The 15,943-nt window shown below is 38.3% G+C and overlaps 2 protein-coding genes and 1 pseudogene across 2 annotated transcripts; 1 reads left to right on the plus strand and 2 right to left on the minus strand.

Moving 5' to 3' along the window:
* The first annotated feature begins 2,292 nt into the window (after positions 1-2,292).
* On the plus strand, positions 2,293-3,483 carry LOC137729790 (pentatricopeptide repeat-containing protein At2g37310-like; annotated as a pseudogene).
* A 1,880-nt stretch (positions 3,484-5,363) lies between these two features.
* LOC137749235 (disease resistance protein RUN1-like) lies at positions 5,364-9,750 on the minus strand. Its single transcript, XM_068489344.1, has 4 exons — positions 9,159-9,750; positions 6,838-8,599; positions 6,428-6,703; positions 5,364-6,312 (listed from the first exon to the last, which is right to left on the minus strand). Exons 1-4 carry the CDS (start codon positions 9,647-9,649, stop codon positions 5,683-5,685), a joined length of 3,159 nt encoding a protein of 1,052 aa, XP_068345445.1. The 5' UTR covers positions 9,650-9,750; the 3' UTR covers positions 5,364-5,682.
* An 829-nt stretch (positions 9,751-10,579) lies between these two features.
* On the minus strand, positions 10,580-14,452 carry LOC137726499 (disease resistance protein RPV1-like). The gene is made up of 5 exons (XM_068465436.1): positions 13,867-14,452; positions 12,215-13,307; positions 11,747-12,022; positions 11,254-11,631; positions 10,580-10,720 (listed from the first exon to the last, which is right to left on the minus strand). Exons 1-5 carry the CDS (start codon positions 14,355-14,357, stop codon positions 10,580-10,582), a joined length of 2,379 nt encoding a protein of 792 aa, XP_068321537.1. The 5' UTR covers positions 14,358-14,452.
* Positions 14,453-15,943: the final 1,491 nt, after the last annotated feature.

Here is a 15,943-nt window from a genome sequence, read left to right on the forward strand (position 1 = left end):
GGTTTCGCATTCGGCTTTTTAAACATTGATGTCTAGTCATCGTGATAAGGTGGTTCATTGGACAATATGTCAAAATAGACATCCATTTATATTCGATTTGTAGAATTTGCGAACCAAAGAGTGTGGGATGTACCAAAATGGTGTCCTAACTAATTTTATTGGAGTACAATTTCAGGGCCAAAAGAGATGGGAATTAGCTCACCTGGACACCAATACGAATCACAACTGAGTTATGCTGTATAATTTGGAAGATATAATAGGATAAATAATGACTCAAAAGATAAAACTCCCTGCGCTGGGTACAGCTTACAACACAAAATGCGAAGATAATCACCAGATTGGGAGTTATCTGAAGAGAAAATGATGCATTCAGTCAACGCCTTTAATTACATTGTGGCATGCCCCTAAACCAGGAATTAAGGAAACACATTTCCAGGATAAAAAGGCAACCATTTTAACTCGCACTCACTCTGTCTCTTTACCGTGTGGAGCAAGACTTGGACAAGCAATGAAGACATGCATTCATGTGTGCATGAGAGGTGGTGAGAGAGAGAGAGAGGAACTGCAGGATTATTTCCTTGCAAGCATCATTGAGATTGGTGCACCCTTCCATATGAATCATTGTCACGGAGTTTGGCAACTTATCCAAGCCTGGAATCTCAATGAGTTTGGAGGAGTGATTCAGATGCAATTCCTTCATACTCAACAAATCGAAAAATCTGGCATGTTTTCGAGTGCGGTGCACTCATCCGCTTCCAACATTAAAATGAGGTGTAGTGAATTAGGATTTTAAAAGACTTTAAAATCATGGCATAGTCAAATGAGGATTTAAGAAAATTTTAAAAAGTGCATCCAAAATCAAAGGTAGCCAATTAAAATTTTGAGTAAATTACATAAAACTACTTCAAATATGAGTCTAATCACAATCACATACTTCATGTTTTAAATATTTCAATGTTATACATCAACTTATAAATTCGTTGCAATGTCAAACCTCTATTCAGTTTTCTGTCAATTTAACTGTTACAATTTAACTATTAAATGATAACGTGGCAAGACGATATGGCATATATTTGTTGACGTGGCATGTATGAGTATTAAATTTGTGTTATGTGAATAAAAAATAAAAAAATAAGCTAAATAATTTTAAAACATCATTTCAAATTATTAGGAAAAACAAACATCCAATATTTATTCATCATGACCCGCCCTTCCCCGAAACCCTAGATCATCCCTTCCCCACATCCCTTAGCGCCGCTGCCCCATCCTATCCCCACCATCTCTTCCAAAATCCCTTCTCTCCCAGTCCCCCAATCCCGCAACCACTTTCTCTCCCATCCACCCACTGCATCAACATCTCTCTTTTCTGTGAAATTAACATATTTAAGCAGTGAAACCAAATTCCAAGAACAAATCAAACAAGATGACAGCGACACGGATTGGGGCTGCAGCAGGCGGTTGGCTTCGTCTTCGTTGACGTCGTCTCCCACCTTCGACGACTCGAGTCGTCGTGTTCGCGTAATTGGGCGTTCACGATTTTTGTTTGTTAGTCGTCAAGAAAAACGCACTGCAATTCCAGGCCTTTGAAACTTCTTCGTACCCAGAAATTCCAGGGCTCTGAAGCTTCTTCTGGTTCCGCTTCATCAGGACTGGATCAGGTCTGGATTGGGGTGGGGCAGCGGCCGTGAGGGATATGGGAAAGGGGTGCTGGGGTTTTGGGGAAGGGCGGGGCATAAGAATGAATTGGATTTTTTTTAAAATATTTTGGAGTGGTAATTATAAATAATTAATTTTCTTTGTTTATTTTTATTCAAATAGCACAAATTTGATAGTCAAACATGACACGTAGTTTTGCCACATCATCATTTAACTGTTAATTTAACGGATTGACTAACAAATGTGTAATATTGCGAATTCGTAAATTGATATATAATATTACAATGTTTAAAAGATGACATATGATTTTGTTATGGGATAAAAAGTTGAGGGTAAAAATTGTAATTTATCCTAAAATTTAAAAAAAGCTGTTGGGTAGTATAAATACCAAATGCTACCAAGAATACAATAAATTTTTCTGTTTGATTAGAACAGAAAGTGATATATCACGTGTTATTATGTAAATAATGAGATATATATATATATATATATATATATATATATATATGTTAAAAAGTTAATAATTTAAAAAATAAAAATAAAATTTATTATTACTTATATAAAAACACGTGATATAACATACGTATTCCAATCACAGTAAACCTCCATGGGGCTTTTGTGAGAAAAAACAAATGAATGTTGTTAACAAAACCATTGAACATTCAAATCTCGGCCACCAAACGTGCAAGAAGCCCTTCAAAATCTCCATGGACTCGACGGGCTCGACTGAGAGCTTATGGCCACCTCATCCAGCAATGTACGGTGCGCCGCCTGGTCGGTCTGGCCAAGCAGCTCCACGCCCGCCTTGTCCTCTTCTCCGTCATACCCGGCAACTTCCTGGCCTCAAAGCTCATCAATTTCTAACTGCAAAACCAATAACCTCAACTATGCCCGCAAGGTGTTCGACCAAATTCCCCACCCAAACGCCTTCTCTTGGAACGCCATGCTCATTGGTATTCCCTTAGCAATGCGCACGTCGACACCCTGAAGCTGTTTTCGGCTATGGGGTCTTCATGTTCGGATCAAGCGTGCCTGAAATTTTACCGTGACTTGTGCGTTGAAGGCTCCGGGGGCTTTGCTTTCGGGTTGAAAATTGGCTAAGGAGGTTCATTGTTTTGTTCTGCGTCTTGGGTTTGAATCAGATGTTTTTGTGTTAATTCTTTATTTACTTACTGCTCGAGATGTGATGAGGTTGGTTCGGCGAGAGCTTTATTTGATAGGATGCCAGAACGAGATATTGTATCGTGGAATTCGATGATTTTGGAGTATTCTCAGGCCGGGTATAATGAGGAGTGTAAAGAGTTGTACAGGGAGATGTTAAGCTTAGGCATGTTGGGTTGACACTGGTTAGTTTCTTGCTGGCATGTTTACAGTCGAATGAGAATCAGATCGAGACGGATGTTTTGCTTTGCAGTACAAGATGTGGTAGCTTGGATTATGCTCAAGAATTATGCGGTGAGATGAGTGAAAAGGATGAGGTCACTTACGACTCATTAGTTTCGGGTACATGTTTCACGGGTTTGTTGACATAGCCACGGATGTTCTTCGAGATATTAAGAAGCAAAGTTAACTACTTGGAATGCTGTGATTTCAGGTCCGGTTCAGAATAACCAGCATGAAGAAGCCCCGGATTTAATTCGTCAAATGCAGGCATGTGATTGCAAACCAAATACTGTGACATTGTCAAGTATTCTTTCTACAATATCGTATTTCTCAAATCTGAAACACGTTGAAAGTTTATTGATTGGGCGTCTCTAGTATTGACACCACTTTATTGCTTATCACGCTCAACTTTCACTTTTCTATTTACTAGTAGTGAAGTGAATAGCTTTTGGACCTGCCCATCCTTATTGCAAACATGTCTGAAAGTTTTATTAAAAATGAAAGTGTTCTGAAAGAGAATGGTTTGTTTGGTATCCTATTTGAAAATTTTTATAATTTCTCAAAACATTTCTTAAAATTTTTTCTTGAAAACAATTTTCTTTAAGACTTAAAAACTTGTTTGGTATGCAATTTAAAATTTTAAATCTTACAACTTAAACTGGACAAAAAGATCCAAAAAGAGGGGGTCAACAGAGAAAGATGAGAGAGGAGGAAAGAAAGTAAGAGATTATTGGAGGAAAGAGAAAGAAGTGAGAGGATCGGAGGAGATAGAGAGGAAGATGAATGAGAGAAAGAACCAAGAGAATGAAGAGAGCGGATTGGAAGAGAGACTAAAAAGGTAAAAAATAAAATAAAAAGAGAAGGGGGAGAACGGGAGAGAGTAAGAAGAAAAAAGAGAGAGAATTTTGGAGTGAGAGGGGAGAGGAGAGCGAGAAAAGAAATAAGTTTAAATTTAAAAACTCTAAAAACTCTTTTTTTTGTGTTTTTAGATAATAAGTTATATTTTTTTAGTTAGTCTTGAATTCAGTTTTTTAAAATAATCTTACCAAACAAGTTTTTAAGGCCTAAAACTTAAAAATTGTTTTTGAGTTTAAAAAGTTGAATTCAAATAGAGTACCAAACAGGCTCTAAAATTCCTACGAAATCCATGAAAGAATCCGTCTAATTTCATTGACATCCGTATAAATTTGCCAAAATCCATATAAGAATTGTAGAGTCTATTATAGCTTGTTTGATACTTTACTTGAATCTAACTTTTTAAACTCAAAAACAATTTCAAGTTTTAGGCCTTAAAAAACTTGTTTGGTAAAGCTATTTTCAAAAACTGAACTCAAGACTAACTAAAAAAATATAGTTTATTCTCTAAGAACATAAAAGTAAGTTTTTAGAGTTTTTAAACTTAAACTCAATTATTTCTTTTATTTCCCTCCTCCCCTCACTCCAACTCTCTCTCTCTCTCTCTCTCTCTTTCTCTCTCTCTTTTTCTTTTTTCTCTTTCCTCCTTTTTTTTTTTTTTACCATTTTCGTCTCTCGTCCAATCCGCTATCTTCATTTTCTTGATTCTTTCTCACTTTTCCTCTCTATCTCGTCTAATCATCTCCCTTCTTTCTCTTTCCTTCAATCATCTCTTACTTTCTTTTCTCCTCTCTCTTCTTTATCCCTGTCTTGCAACCCCCTCTTTGTAGATCATTTTGTCTAATTTAAGTCGTAAGATTTAAATTGTTTTAATCGCAAACCAATCATGTTTTTGACTCTTAAAGAAAATTATTTTCAAGAAATGTTTTTAAGAAATGTTTTGAGAAATGATAAAAAATTTCAAATAAGATACCAAACAGACCCTTAAATTTTTTTGAAACTTCACTTAAAAAAGTCTTCTAAAAGTCTATTAAAATCATCTAAAATCCAAATTGACAACACATCTTTAATTTTTGTTAGTTTATTATGATGTGAATTAGAAAAATAAAAATAAAAATATGTGATTGTTTGGTAGGTTGATTGTTTTAAAACGTGAAGGTGAAACCAAGGCATTTGATCGATAGCTTCATCTATGGGATAGCCTCTCAGTACCTAAAATTATTGTAGTACTTATCGCCTAGGTGAAGCTATCGGTGAAATGCCTTGGTTTCGCCTTTGCCTTTTAAAACATTGATGTCCACTCATCCTGATAAGTAGTTTCATTGGACAATGTCAAAATAGAAGTCCATTTATATTCAACTTGTAGAATTTGCAAACCTGAGTGGAATGTACCAAAATGGTGACCTAACTGATTATAGTGGTGTATAATTTCAGGCCAAAAGAGTGGGGAATTATGCTCACCTGGACACCAATATGAATCACAATTGAGTTATGCTGTATAATTTGGAAGATGTAATTGGATAAATAAGGACTCAATAGATAAAACTCCTTGTGCTGGGTACAAATCACAACACGAAATGCAAAGATAATCACCAGATTGGGAGTTATCTGAAGAGAAAATGATGCATACAGTCAACGCCTTTAAATAAACTTAGTGGCACAACTAATTCATCCTTAAGGTCGACACCCCTACACCAGGAAGGAAAAACATTTCCAGGATAAAAAAAAAGCAACCATTTTTACTCGCACTCCATCTCTTACCGTGTGGAGCAAGACTTGTACAAGCAATTAAGAAATGCATTTATGCGTGCACGAGAGAGGTGGTGAGAGAGAGAGAGATAAGACCTGCAGGATTATTTCCTTACAAGCATCACAAACATCATTGAGATTGGTGCACCTTTCCATATAAATCCTTGTCCCGGAGTTTAACAACGTATCCAAGCCTGGAATCTCAGTGAGTCTGGGGCAGTGATTCAGATGCAATTCCTTCATACTCAACATATCTGAAAAATCTGGCATTTTTTCCAGTGCAGTGCACTCATCCGCTTCCAAGATTTCCAATTTTTTTGGTAATTCTGGGATTTCCTGAAGGTTTTTGCAATTATCCAATTGTAAAGTTTGAAGCTTGAAAAGGCCACTGAGAGTGGGTAGCTCATTAAAATCATTGCCTCTTAGATCTAGAACCTCTAAAGAAGATAGACACCCAAGATCCTTTGGAATTGCATCATTTTTTAGATTGCAGTTCGCAAGAGAGAAATGCTTAAGGTTCTTCAGTTGTACTATGGAAGGGTGAATCCCGGACAAAGTCTCGCAGTCATTGAGTAGCAGTTTCTCGAGATTCGGGAGTTTTGAAAAGTCCGGTGATCTTTCCAGGTGATGGCAATACCCAAGATTAAGAAACTTCAACTTCTCAAGCAGCTGTCAGACATACGAGAACAGAAATCATAATCCAAACAGAAGAGAGGAAGCATGATGTTGGTACTTACAAAAATTGGAGGAAAGAATCAGTGATTTGGTTGAGATTATACTGTACCACGTCCGAATCCTTCCAAGATTGTATTCCGCTATGACTCAGATCGATATCAACCAGGTATGATTGAACAAAACCCTCTGGTATGACCTTTAAAGGAAACTCAGGCCAGCACAACCATCTTAACTTTTTGGAAAGATGTTGATAATTTCCAGTGAACTTTACGCCTTTCAGTTTGAGCAACCGCAGTCTCTGCATCTGTTTAAGTGCTTCTGTACAGAAGATAGGCTCGTCGGATTCTTGCAAATCTAACATGAGTCCTTCAACCGCATCTGTTCCCTTTTAAAAGAAAATAAAAAGAAGAAGAATGGAAAGTTCAGTAAGAAATGGATTTATATCATTGCATATGAAAAGAAGATTTATAAACATGCAACAAAGCCATATCATCATATAATTTGACAGAATGTACTTACAGATTTCTCCCTCAATACTTCTTTTACTTCATCCTGATCCCACAATCTACAACGTCTTCCAGTGATTTTTGGGGATTTTGAGCGTACGATTTCTCTGCCCATGTCTCGAAGCAAATCATGCATCATCAGGTTATTCCCTTCATCAACAGTTACAAGGCATCGATCACGGAGTTGTCCAATTCCTATTTCTGGTTCCAAGTCACAGCCATCCAATATTGTCATGACATAGTCCTGGTTCATTCCAATAAAGAAACAAGATATATCAAGGAATATATCCTTCACGAGATTGTCAATCAGCCCATCATAGCTTATTTTAAGCTTGTCGAGAATTTGAATATGACCAATTTTTTTCAATTTACGCAATGCCCTTCTCCATTCACTTTTGAGTTTTGTACATAAAGAAGAACCTAAAATCTCAAGTGCTAGTGGCAAACCTCCACAGTAATCAACAAGTTTGCTAGAGAGTTCATGAAATTCTAGATCAGGAGGACCACTCTCAGCAAAGGCATGGCAACAAAAAAGCTTAAGAGCTTCTTCTTTCTTCATTAATTGTGTCTTACATATATTATCCACTTTAAGTATCTTTAGCAAGTGTTCGTCTCTTGCAGTTACAATAATTCTACTCCCTGGACCAAATGTGTCACGTTTTATAGCCAACTCTTGTAATTGTTTCACACAATCAACATCATCAACTACAACAAGTACCTTTTTGCTGCCAAGTCTTCCTTCTATTTCCTTGGTCCCTTGATAGACAGTACTTACCTTTACTTTGGCTGATTTCAAGATATTACCAAGAAGGTTATTCTCTTCATCAACAGTTACAAGGCATCGATCACGGAGTTGTCCAATTCCTATTTCTGGTTCTAAGTCACAGCCATCCAATATTGTCATGACATAGTCCTGGTTCATTCCAATAAAGAAACAAGATATATCAAGGAATATATCCTTCACGAGATTGTCAATCAACCCATCATAGCTTATTTTAAGCTTTTCGTGAATTTGCATATGACGACGTCTTTTCAATATACGGAAGGCACTTTTCCATTCACTTTTGAGTTTTGTACATAAAGAAGAACCTAATATCTCAAGTGCTAGTGGCAAACCTCCGCAGTATTCAACAAGTTTGCAAGAGAGTTCATGAAATTCTGGATCAGGAGGACCACTCTCAGCAAAGGCATGGCAACAAAAGAGCTTAAGAGCTTCTTCTTTATTCATTAATTGTGTCTTACATATATTATCCACTTTAAGCATCTTTAGCAAGTGTTCGTCTCTTGCTGTTACAATAATTCTACTCCCCGGACCAAATGTGTCATGTTTTATGGCTAAATCTTGTAATTGTTTCACACAATCAACGTCATCAACTACAACAAGTACCTTTTTGTTGCCAAGTCTTCTTTCTATTTCCTCGGTCCCTCGATAGACAGTACTTACCTTTTCTTTGGTTGACTTCAAGATATCACGAAGAAGTTTGTTTTGCAATTTAACCATATCCCCTTCCCTCACTTTTGAAAGGAAACAGTTACCTTCAAAGTTTTGATGAAATCTGCTGACAATGGCTTGTGCAACCGTTGTCTTACCCGTTCCAACCATACCCAAAATTCCAATAATACGAACAGCATCTGATCCTCCAATATCAAACTCTTCGCTGATCAGTTCTACACGAGAATCTATTCCAACTAGTTTGGCGGCTACATCTGGGTATGTGCTGTTCAGTCTTCTAGTGACGTCGTCAACGAATTTCCATATAAACCGTCCTTCATACCTAGCAGTTAAAATACAAAGGTAAATGTAACTCCAGGATTTAACTCAACTAACACATTATTCATTAGTATGATAACAGATTTCGGGATCGAATAAGATTTCAATAAATACATTGTGCAACTTCTGAAAACTTTCATTCAAACAAATGCAATGGCAAATTATGTTGATCCATGTGATTAGTTCAATTCGTCCACATTGATAGTTAGATCAGCGTTTGTAGATTCTCACTAATTCAGGGTTAATTTCTAAGCTTTGAATTGCACTGTGTCAAATGAAAACTTATGAACCCTCCTTGAGAAGCCAACACATGACATTCGTAAATGCAGAGATGTAAAAGGGTATGGAAAAGAAAGTAGATCGACTAGAATGATAAAAAGTAAGTTTCAATTGCTGAACTATCGAAATCAAATATCGACTACATGGCAATCAAATAGTGACAACATGTCGATCATATATGTACGACATACTGAATACCAATCAACTCAGTGATTGGAAAATTGATCATGTCCGCCAATTTTTCAATATGAAGAAGTCAAAAAGCAGATTGTGCAAGGAATTACCCATCACTGTTTTCAAGATTCCCACCAGCCAAATTTCCAGCTTCATTCAAAGCAGATCTCCACCTCAGCACCTTATCTTCAGGGAAGCGCTCTTCATGTTTCTGAAATGGCTCTGCAAAACTACCAGTTTGATGCCTAACATGTGAAGGATCAATATGGTAGAATATTGGCAAAACCGTTAGCCCCGTACTTCTTCTACACTCCATGATCATCTCCAGCTCCTCAAGACACCATCTCGAATCCGCGTACCGTTCTGAGAAGACAATAGCGGCGATCCTAGACCGTTTGATCGCTTCCACCAACTCGTCTCTTATGTTTTCGCCTCTTGGAAGTTTTTTCTCGTCTATGAAGACGTTGACGCCGTCTTTCTTTAATGCCCAGTAGAGGCTGTCGGTGAAGGTCTTGCGCGTGTCTTCGCCTCTGAAGCTCAGGAACACGTCATGTTCCCATTGTTTTGAAGAGGAAGCTTCAAGGGCTGCCATGGTATCCATCAATCAATCCTTCTTCGCCGGCGGAGGTGGTGGTTTTTGCCCAAATGAAAGAGAAATACCATGTTAAAGTCAAGTCAACAGCTCAGAAACGCGTCGTACCGTATTTGGATTGTTTTGAAGAGGAATCTTCAAGAGCTCAGGACCTTAGTAGTGGTGGTTTTTTTTGTTTTTTGTTTTTTGTTTTTTTGTTTTTTTTTTTTTTTTTTTGCTGGACTACGCTTAGGTTATCTATACTGTGACTATGTGTAATTATACTTAAATATCGTCGCTCGCATTTATACTTGTCTAGCGTAAATTAGTTAGCTTGGTTTTTTTTATTTACTGACATTTACATCCTGTTATCACTTTCGCACCGCGCACATGGCCACGTCACTCTCAGGTGATGGCCAGCACACCTTGATTTAGGTCGGGGTGTGTCAATTTGGTATCAGAGCCTAGGTTAATTTAACGAATTCACTAACAAATGTGTAATATTGCGAATTCGTAAATTGATGTATAATATTGCAATGTTTAAAAGATGACGTATGATTTTGTTATGGAACAAAAAGTTGAGGGTAAAAATTGTAATTTATCCTAAAATTTAAAAAAAGCCGTTGGATAGTATCAACCAAGATTACAATAGATTTTTCTGTTTGATTAGAACAAAAAGTGATATATCACGTGTCATTATGCAAATGACGAGATATATATGTTAAAAAATTAATAATTTAAAAAATAAAAATAAAATTTATTATTACTAATATAAAAACATGTGATATACCATCTATCTTACAATAAAAAGCCACTTTCAAAATCCAATTGCAGCGGCTAAGGTCGGATCAAAGAGGCCTTCAAAACCTCCATGGGGATTTTGTGAGAAAAAACAAATGAATGTTGTTAACAAAGCCATTGAACAGTCAAATCTCGGCCACCAAACGTGCAACAAGCCCTTCAAAATCTCCATGGACTCGACGGGCTCGACTGAGAGCTTATGGCCACCTCATCCAGCAATGTACGGTGCGCCGCCTGGTCGGTCTCGCCAAGCAGCTCCACGCCCGCCTTGTCCTCTTCTCCGTCATACCCGGCAACTTCCTGGCCTCAAAGTTCATCAATTTCTAACTCCAAAACCAATAACCTCAACTATGCCCGCAAGGTGTTCGACCAAATTCCCCACCCAAATGCCTTCTCTTGGAACGCCATGCTCATTGGTATTCCCTTAGCAATGCGCACGTCGACACCCTGAAGCTGTTTTCGGCTATGGGGTCTTCATGTTCGGATCAAGCGTGCCTGAAATTTTACCGTGACTTGTGCGTTGAAGGCTCTGGGGCTTTGCTTTCGGGTTGAAAATTGGCTAAGGAGGTTCATTGTTTTGTTCTGCGTCTTGGGTTTGAATCGGATGTTTTTGTGTTAATTCTTTATCTACTTACGGCTCGAGATGTGATGAGGTTGGTTCGGCGAGAGCTTTATTTGATAGGATGCCAGAACGAGATATTGTGTCGTGGAATTCGATGATTTTGGAGTATTCTCAGGCCGGGTATAATGAGGAGTGTAAAGAGTTGTACAGGGAGATGTTAAGCTTAGGCATGTTGGGTTGACACTGGTTAGTTTCTTGCTGGCATGATTACAGTCGAATGAGAATCAGATCGAGACGGATGTTTTGCTTTGTAGTACAAGATGTTTTTGCAATTATCCAATTGTAAAGTTTGAAGCTTGAAAAGGCCACTGAGGGTGGGTAGCTCATTAAAATCATTGCCTCTTAGATCTAGAACCTCTAAAGAAGATAGACACCCAAGATCCTTTGGAATTGCATCATTTTTTAGATTGCAGTTCGCAAGAGAGAAATGCTTAAGGTTCTTCAGTTGTACTGTGGAAGGGTGAATCCCGGACAAAGTCTCGCAGTCATTGAGTAGCAGTTTCTCGAGATTCGGGAGTTTTGAAAAGTCCGGTGATCTTTCCAGGCGATGGCAATACCCAAGATTAAGAAACTTCAACTTCTCAAGCAGCTGTCAGACATACGAGAACAGAAATCATAATCCAAATGGAAGAGAGGAAGCATGATGTTGGTACTTACAAAAATTGGAGGAAAGAATCAGTGATTTGGTTGAGATTATACTGTACCACGTCCGAATCCTTCCAAGATTGTATTCCGCTATGACTCAGATCGATATCAACCAGGTATGATTGAAAAAAACCCTTTGGTATGACCTTTAAATGAAACTCAGGCCAGCACAACCATCTTAACTTTTTGGAAAGATGTGGACAATTTCCAGTGAATTTTACGCCTTTTAGTTTGAGCAACCGCAGTCTCTGCATCTGTTTAAGTGCTTTTGTACAGAAGGTAGGCTTGTTGGATTCTTGCAAATCTAACATGAGTCCTTCAACCGCATCTGTTCCCTTTTAAAAGAAAATAAAAAGAAGAAGAATGGAAAGTTCGGTAAGAAATGGATTTATATCATTGCATATGAAAAGAAGATTTATAAACATGCAACAAAGCCATATAGTTGTACATCATTTCTCTTTGCATTCAGCCCGTTGTTCCGTTCAAATTAATGCATATCATCATATAATTTGACAGAATGTACTTACAGATTTCTCCCTCAATACTTCTTTTACTTCATCCTGATCCCACAATCTACAACGTCTTCCAGTGATTGTAGGGGATTTTGCGCGTACGATTTCTCTGCCCATGTCTCGAAGCAAATCATGCATCATCAGGTTATTCTCTTCATCAACAGTTACAAGGCATCGATCACGGAGTTGTCCAATTCCTATTTCTGGTTCTAAGTCACAGCCATCCAATATTGTCATGACATAGTCCTGGTTCATTCCAATAAAGAAACAAGATATATCAAGGAATATATCCTTCACGAGATTGTCAATCAACCCATCATAGCTTATTTTAAGCTTTTCGTGAATTTGCATATGACGACGTCTTTTCAATATACGGAAGGCACTTTTCCATTCACTTTTGAGTTTTGTACATAAAGAAGAACCTAATATCTCAAGTGCTAGTGGCAAACCTCCGCAGTATTCAACAAGTTTGCAAGAGAGTTCATGAAATTCTGGATCAGGAGGACCACTCTCAGCAAAGGCATGGCAACAAAAGAGCTTAAGAGCTTCTTCTTTATTCATTAATTGTGTCTTACATATATTATCCACTTTAAGCATCTTTAGCAAGTGTTCATCTCTTACTGTTACAATAATTCTACTCCCCGGACCAAATGTGTCATGTTTTATGGCTAAATCTTGTAATTGTTTCACACAATCAACGTCATCAACTACAACAAGTACCTTTTTGTTGCCAAGTCTTCTTTCTATTTCCTCGGTCCCTCGATAGACAGTACTTACCTTTTCTTTGGTTGACTTCAAGATATCACGAAGAAGTTTGTTTTGCAATTTAACCATATCCCCTTCCCTCACTTTTGAAAGGAAACAGTTACCTTCAAAGTTTTGATGAAATCTGCTGACAATGGCTTGTGCAACCGTTGTCTTACCCGTTCCAACCATACCCAAAATTCCAATAATACGAACAGCATCTGATCCTCCAATATCAAACTCTTCGCTGATCAGTTCTACACGAGAATCTATTCCAACTAGTTTGGCGGCTACATCTGGGTATGTGCTGTTCAGTCTTCTAGTGACGTCGTCAACGAATTTCCATATAAACCGTCCTTCATACCTAGCAGTTAAAATACAAAGGTAAATGTAACTCCAGGATTTAACTCAACTAACACATTATTCATTAGTATGATAACAGATTTCGGGATCGAATAAGATTTCAATAAATACATTGTGCAACTTCTGAAAACTTTCATTCAAACAAATGCAATGGCAAATTATGTTGATCCATGTGATTAGTTCAATTCGTCCACATTGATAGTTAGATCAGCGTTTGTAGATTCTCACTAATTCAGGGTTAATTTCTAAGCTTTGAATTGCACTGTGTCAAATGAAAACTTATGAACCCTCCTTGAGAAGCCAACACATGACATTCGTAAATGCAGAGATGTAAAAGGGTATGGAAAAGAAAGTAGATCGACTAGAATGATAAAAAGTAAGTTTCAATTGCTGAACTATCGAAATCAAATATCGACTACATGGCAATCAAATAGTGACAACATGTCGATCATATATGTACGACATACTGAATACCAATCAACTCAGTGATTGGAAAATTGATCATGTCCGCCAATTTTTCAATATGAAGAAGTCAAAAAGCAGATTGTGCCAGGAATTACCCATCACTGTTTTCAAGATTCCCACCAGCCAAATTTCCAGCTTCATTCAAAGCAGATCTCCACCTCAGCACCTTATCTTCAGGGAAGCGCTCTTCATGTTTCTGAAATGGCTCTGCAAAACTACCAGTTTGATGCCTAACATGTGAAGGATCAATATGGTAGAATATTGGCAAAACCGTTAGCCCCGTACTTCTTCTACACTCCATGATCATCTCCAGCTCCTCAAGACACCATCTCGAATCCGCGTACCGTTCTGAGAAGACAATAGCGGCGATCCTAGACCGTTTGATCGCTTCCACCAACTCGTCTCTTATGTTTTCGCCTCTTGGAAGTTTTTTCTCGTCTATGAAGACGTTGACGCCTTCTCTCTTTAATGCGCAGTAGAGGCTGTCGGTGAAGGTCCGGCGCGTGTCTTTGCCTCTGAAGCTCAGGAACACGTCATGTTCCCATTGTTTTGAAGAGGAAGCTTCAAGGGCTGCCACGGTATCCATCAATCAATCCTTCTTCGCCGGCGGAGGTGGTGGTTTTTGCCCAAATGATAGAGAAATACCATGTTAAAGTCAAGTCAACAGCTCAAAAACGCGTCGTACCGTATTTGGATTGTTTTGAAGAGGAATCTTCAAGAGCTCATGACCTTAGTAGTGGTGATTTTTTTTTGTTTTTTGTTTATTTTTTTGGTTTATTTTTTTTTATTTTTTGCTGGACTGCGCTTAGATTACCTATACTCTGATTATGTGTAATTATACTTAAATATCATCGCTCGCACTTATACTTGTCTAGCGTAAATTAGTTAGCTTGGTTTTTTTATTTACTCACATTTATATATTGTTATCACTTCCGCACCGCGCACATGGCTACGTCATTCTCACGTGATGACCAGCACGCCTTGATTTAGGTCGGGGTGTGTCAGTTTGGTATCAGAGCCTAGGTTTGGCAATCCTGCATATTTTGTGAGTATTCTGATTATGTTCATGTCTTCTGTCAGAACCATGCTGCCTTGCAGAGAGCCACGTTTTTTAGCTGAGTCTAGTTTCCCCGATATTGCTTAACTTGGGGAAGCGATTGCTAATGCCATTCAGTCTTCGTTTCGTCCTCCTCAAAAGACTCCTCTGGAGACTGTGTATAATCTGAAGTTAAATAATTTTGTGGGTATTGAGGGGCCTGAGGGAGCCGAGCGTTGGCTCAATCATGTCGAGAAAACTTTTCGATTAATGCAAAGACAGGGAAATCTCCCTGAGGATAGATGGGTTGAGACGACTACTTATTTTTTAGGTGAGCAGCCTGCATCCTGGTAGAGGCAGGAATCTTTTCAGATGTCACTAGAGGAAGCTGCAAACTGGGAGATTTTTAAGCAATTATTTCAGAAGAGATTTGTACCCCAAGAGTATATAGATCAGAAGAAACAAGAATTTACGCACCTAAAGCAAGGAAAGATGTCGACAAATGAGTATTATCGGAAGTTCACTGATTTATCTCATTATTTCCTTGAGGTTATTGCCAATCTTGTAGAGATGCTTCGCTGTTTTAGATTGGGTACTAGAAAGAAATGGCGTTCCATGGCGACCACGACCCCTTGTGCTACATACCAGGAGTTTTATGAGATTCTATTGCGGATAGAGGATTCTGAAAATATGCCTAATGAAAGTGAGGAAGAGGAAGAAAAAGATAGTAACCAGAAGAAAAATAATAAAGATAAGGGTCAGTCGTCTCAGGGACCTCACAAGACTCAAAGTTTTAAGAGAAGTGGTGCCAATTCCAGTTCTTCTAGCGAGGGTTTGAGTTCTGCTGCGCTGAGGAGAGGTGGTAGATTTTCAGGAGGTTCTTGGTTCCAGAGACAAAGGGATCCCAGTAGCGTAGGTACTCCCTTATGTCGTAGGTTCAATAATCGACATTTTGGAGAATGTAGGCGAGGTAGCAGCAGATGCTTACTTGTGGCCAGATGGGACATCAGGCTATTCAGTGCCCTCAGAATCAGCAAAGGTCTCAGCCATCTTCCTTACCACCACCAATCCCGATTTAGCAGGTTCCAGGGCCTAGAGGTTATACCTAGTCAAGTCACCGGGGTGCTTATCACTAT

Source organism: Pyrus communis, chromosome 1 (genome assembly GCF_963583255.1).
Source record: "Pyrus communis chromosome 1, drPyrComm1.1, whole genome shotgun sequence".
NCBI lineage: Eukaryota > Viridiplantae > Streptophyta > Magnoliopsida > Rosales > Rosaceae > Pyrus > Pyrus communis.